This window comes from Anoplopoma fimbria, chromosome 6, assembly GCF_027596085.1.
Source record: "Anoplopoma fimbria isolate UVic2021 breed Golden Eagle Sablefish chromosome 6, Afim_UVic_2022, whole genome shotgun sequence".
Taxonomy (NCBI): domain Eukaryota; kingdom Metazoa; phylum Chordata; class Actinopteri; order Perciformes; family Anoplopomatidae; genus Anoplopoma; species Anoplopoma fimbria.
Genome location: NC_072454.1, coordinates 14,754,790 through 14,760,159, shown reverse-complemented (window position 1 = coordinate 14,760,159; position 5,370 = coordinate 14,754,790). Strand labels below are relative to the sequence as shown.

At 41.4% G+C, this 5,370-nt stretch overlaps 1 protein-coding gene across 1 annotated transcript; it reads right to left on the bottom strand.

Annotated features, from left to right (window-relative positions):
- Positions 1 to 1,728: 1,728 nt before the first annotated feature.
- On the bottom strand, positions 1,729 to 3,081 carry npy4r (neuropeptide Y receptor Y4). The gene has a single exon (XM_054600596.1). It carries the CDS (start codon positions 3,079 to 3,081, stop codon positions 1,729 to 1,731), a length of 1,353 nt encoding a protein of 450 aa, XP_054456571.1.
- Positions 3,082 to 5,370: the final 2,289 nt, after the last annotated feature.

Below are 5,370 nucleotides of genomic sequence, written 5' to 3'. Positions count from 1 at the left end.
AACAAGGTAGCATCCTTGAGAAGGGCCCTTTAGACGTCTACTTTAAGCCTAGACCGTTATCAAAGGAGACTCTCAGGAGTACTATTGCTACTTCTTCTTTTTATCTTGACAGACAATCACACATTTATGTGAAAATGACTTAATTTACATTCTAAAGTGATGGGAAATAATTATATTTTAGGCCTTACGCATCAAGTTGTTTTATTTTGTGTGGCCCTAAGTTTGGATTCAGCATAAACGTGCACCCTTGTGACCTATTAGATTCAAAAGTTCATAGGAAAATGGCGTGTAGCCTATTTTTCATGTTCAACAACATCCTGTCACACATATATACCAAAGTCAAACCCGTGCAGATGTTTTTCAGCTGACATTTTACTTGAAAAGCACAGAGCTGAGTTAGGAATATGTCAACTGCACAGAAAACGTGAAACCTCAAGCAGTCATGACTGTCCTGGACTGAGGTTGACCTTGTTGAATATGGTTCCATGCAGACACTTCAGGGAACCGTTTCAAATTATTTGGTATTCAGGTGAAACTTGTGCTTTTTTAGAACGACAAATTATTAAGTCTATGTGAACCATCAAACACAGTCTGGTGTTAATTGATTGTCCTTGTCATCATTACTTAAAAATATGTCAAAAACTATAGTTACCTCAACAGACATTTCATCGTCTTTGCAGACAGAGACTGCCTCAGACAATTCAAGCAATATGCAATATGCATTTGAAAGTTTTAACAGGTTGGATAGCTACATTGTTTCCAATCCAATCCTAGAAAGCTTGAATTTATTATAATTTGTCTCATATTTTTGCCATGCAGCAATAACAATATAGCTTATGTTGTTTAATACAGAGAAGAGAATAAGGCATTTGAGGTAGTAATTAAAAAAAATATTTGCTAATAAAATATGCAGCATATAGTTCCACTGATTTGTTTATTAAACAAGACATATATAGATGACTACATTGGCCTGCAGTCTCAAATAATTTAATATAAATTAAAAGTCAAGTGTGAACACATTTGGTATTATTCATTTATTTATCTAACTCATCCAAAGCAAATTTATAATTTAACACTTTTATAAACTGTTACATTTTACCTCAGTCACATTAATTACATATCAATTCACTGCAAACATGTCATAAATATAAAAGAACCAATAAAGTCTAAGAAATAAAACAGCAGCACTACAAAAACAACATATAGGAAAGTCTCTTAATAGTTGTTTGGCCCACACCAAGCCTCAAGAACAACTGCGGTCTCTGGATTGCCACTGGATGGATAAACTCCTTTATTCCTCATTTTGGTGTTTTGATGATCATGGCGGTGCAGTAGCTCTCCAGAGTCAGAGTTTAATTGAAGAACAGGGGACACTTTTGATCAGTTCTCGTTACTATAAAATGGAAATTAAAACTTATGAACACTGTCTACAGCTAGTATAAAGCGTCTAAAAGGGACACAGCAAAGATTAGTTTGAAATGACACTTTCTTTTGAAACTGTTTTCTTACATCAACACATTACTTACCTCTACTGCAGAATAAGATAAACCAACATTGTACTTAACACTTCACTCTAGACCACTGACAAAAATGATGCACTTTAAACCAATGTCAAATCTATTGTAGGCTACTGTCATTAAAAGGTAGTACAAACAGCAGAAGTAAGTCTTTACAGTTTATGTGACTATATCCTACTACAGCAGGATCCATCTGGTTGATATATTCAAGTCAGACAGAGTTGCTCCTGCAGCTGACAGGCACAGAGGTGCGGGACACTTCCATGTGGACAGTGGACATGGGGAAACGCTCAAACTCTTCCTCTAGCTGATTGCAGCGGCAGTGCAGGAGCACCTCTCTCACCTCCTGCCGAAAGTTGGAGTTCAGGAAGCCATAGATGATGGGGTTAATGCAGGTGGAGGACATGGCCAGCAGGTGGCAGAGGGAAAACAGCAGGTTGTGGTGGCAGACGGGCAGAGCCTCCTGGTTCCAGTCCGACACCACATTGAAGACGGTGAGCGGCAGCCAGCAAAGAGCAAAGGCTGTAATCAGGGCGACCAGCATGATGTTGATTCGGCGGCTGTGAGTCATGCGCTGGCTCTCTGGTGTCCTAGCGCGGTCCAGCATGTCTTTGCGGTGGCGAAGGCGCACAAAAACTCTAACATAACAGAGCAGGACTAACAATAGTGGACCACAGTACTGGAACAGAAGGAGCCATGTGGTGTAAGCAAGCCGGTGTTGCTGGGAAGGCCAGTGCTCCAGACAGGCCTCGATGTGTGGAGAGGTTGGGACATAAGAAAACAGTGTGCGGTATGAATTTGGAAGCGCAGATGAGTTTTTGTATGTGTAGTGAACAGGTTGAGGTGGAGATGTATTGAGATAAACCTGAGGGGAGGCTTGGTGATGGAGTGGAGGCTGGGGCAGGATGACATTGGTGTAGGGCTCGCTTGTGAGTAGCTGAAAGGCCAAAAAAGGTGAGGAGTTGAAGAAGGCCAGAATCCAAATGAGAACCACCACCATGTAGGCCTGAGAAACGCTTGGTTTCCACCCAGAAGGGTTAATGATGAGCTGATGTCTTTCCAGAGCAATGAACACCAGAGACAGCACAGACACGGTCACAGACGCACACTGGATAAACGGCACCAGCCTGCACAGCAGCGACCCAAACACCCAGTGGTCCATTAGCGTGTATATGACAGTAAAGGGGAGGCAGAAGACACACACCAGGATGTCAGAGAATGACAGGTTGCAGATGAAAATGCCGGTGACATTGACTTTTTCTCTGCGACGGGCGATGATGCAAATGAGGCCGATGTTCCCCACCAGCCCCAGCACCATTGTCATGCTGTACCACACGACTAGAAACGCTGTGAGGACAGGGGACATAGGGCACTGCTCATCATGCCCGAGAACAGCGAGGTCTGAGAGGAGGAGGGTCTTATTCCCCAACGATGTCTGCACGGACTCATGAGTGTTTTTTCCCTCCTCCCATCGTAGGGAATGTGGAGAGCTGGAGCTGTTGAAGGGCAGAGTCGGAGCTGTCGTTGACGGAGAAGACTGGCTCTCGTTGCCACTAAAGGACATCTCACCAGGACTTCAGTGTCACCAGCCCCCAGGATCAAACTGTCCATCCCAGCCTTCTTAAAACATGCATCTGAGACAAAGAGACAGAAAGTACAGAGGGACACAGATAGAAAAGAAACAGTAATCACTTGCAAAGCAATCTCTCTTATAAGTCAAAGGGTGTGTTCATGTGGAAGTGATACTGTTGTTCTGAGAGAAGCAGAGAGTGAATGAAAGGCAAGAAGTGGATCCTAAGTCTGAGCACTTTTCTTTCTATATAAGTAATTGTACAATTCATTTCAAGAAAGCATGCCCTTATGTTCTATCTTTAGCTACTCTAGTGACATGGCTGTTTGGATGACAATGTCAGTTTGTCTGAATAGCTGTTAAATGGATTGCCATGAAATGTAATTATATTAGTTATTCACGGTTCCCAGAGGACGAATTGTTAAGACTTCTCTGTCTTAAGTGCCATCATCAGGTCAAGACTTAAATTAAATTTCGATGTGTCCAATACTGCAAAACCAACCTTTAATACCAACAAATGTTGCTATAGTTTTAGTACTTTGTTCTACTGCAGTTACACAGAGGAGTTTCATTTATTGGTCTTAACAATCACTCTCTTTTCTTCTTTACCGATCTTAAGATCTCAGACTTGTCAGTTATCCTCCCACAAATGAACCCTCAAGTCAGGTTTCAAGACTGAGCATAATAGCTTAATGACAACAAAATTACTATGCATACGTTGGAGCAGAGACTGCTATTTTTCAAATACACAATCAATGATGTAGTGTGTCACGGAGTGAAAGGGCACGACATTGTCAGAATCCTAAAAATGGATTCCAGCTCTCTCCCCTCAAACCTCTGCCATGTGCTGTGAAAACCACCATCGCGAAGAAAAATGAGCCTGTCATTTTCCATTAATGGCACACACACACTTAGCTATCAGTCACTTCACACTGCATCATTACTAACCAACTCTGTCAGTGTGTTGAGTGAGCTGCAGGCAGGGTGGCACAGCATTGATCACCCTTTGTTCATAGTGGGAAAGCAAGTGCAATGTCACCAGTAACCAGATGTAAGAAACAGTTGTAAGAAAGCAGAGGAACAATAAACACCAGCAGGAGGAAAAAGGAGAACTGTCCCATTAGTAGGCAATTATGAACCTTAACATGCTGCAATGATGTGACACTAAGGATGCGCATCCAGCAAGTAGCTGTGTTATGATGATTGTCCTCTTTCCAAAGCAAAATCTCTGCAGGATAAGGAACACTGTGACCTGTCGCCGCTCTGCTCTGTCCAACATATTCCTTTTTTCTGCCTCAGCGAAGTATCCTTCATTTCAGAGAAAACAGTGACAGTGTCTCTGACAGGGAAGAGAGACTGGCTGACTGTCATTTTTCTTTGAGCCAGACTCACATTGATTCTATCTTTTGTATTTTTCTGAGAGCAGTCGTGCTGTGCACCAATGCATTTGCATTTACTAACCTACATTGTCATCAATATCTTGCTTCTGTGGTATTTTCACGATAAAGCATTTTGTCACACTGCAGGACAATTTAACTTATTCTTTATCTATCAAAAATTCTCTGTAGCAATATCAAGTCATGTTGAAATGGTGTTTTCATGACTGAACCATTGCACTTCGTACCAGTGTCCTTATCAAATTTTATTTTTTTACGTTTGTAAACTTTGTGACCTAATTTCAAGGTCTGTACTGTAGGTACATTGTGAACAATCCTGGAGGGTGTGACAAAAGGGTTTGCTTGTTATGAATTAGACAATTGTACTATAAATAAACATGTGTGAAAATGGAAATCACAAGGCGACAGCTTTCACATATGTCCATGACAGGAAATCAAAGAGAAAGACCAACCTCTACATTCTCCTTTGTGTAGTCCCTCTGCAAAATCTATGGATATAATATGTGTATCTTAAAAGATGCTTTTATAGTGTGCTTTCTTAGAAAAAGATTTCCCTTTTTATAACAGCTTTACATCAGACCACCAGTGAATATGACCACTTACTGGAATGCCTGGTTGTGAATTCATTCTGCACACACCCAGGCAGTGGGACTATTCTGAATCAATTTTCTTGCCTCCTGCATGTGGAGGAGCAAGATAATAGACGCTGTAGTGCGCTCCACCTGAAAAGATGACCCTAGCCTCATTATTGCCGGGAGTGTCAGGGACTGTGGGTAATAACCCCCAAGACCCTATCATTATGAATGTCGTCATGAGATGGGCTTTCCACATAGTACATTAAACATGAATGCACTTACATACATTTTATGTTTTTTTATGTTTATTT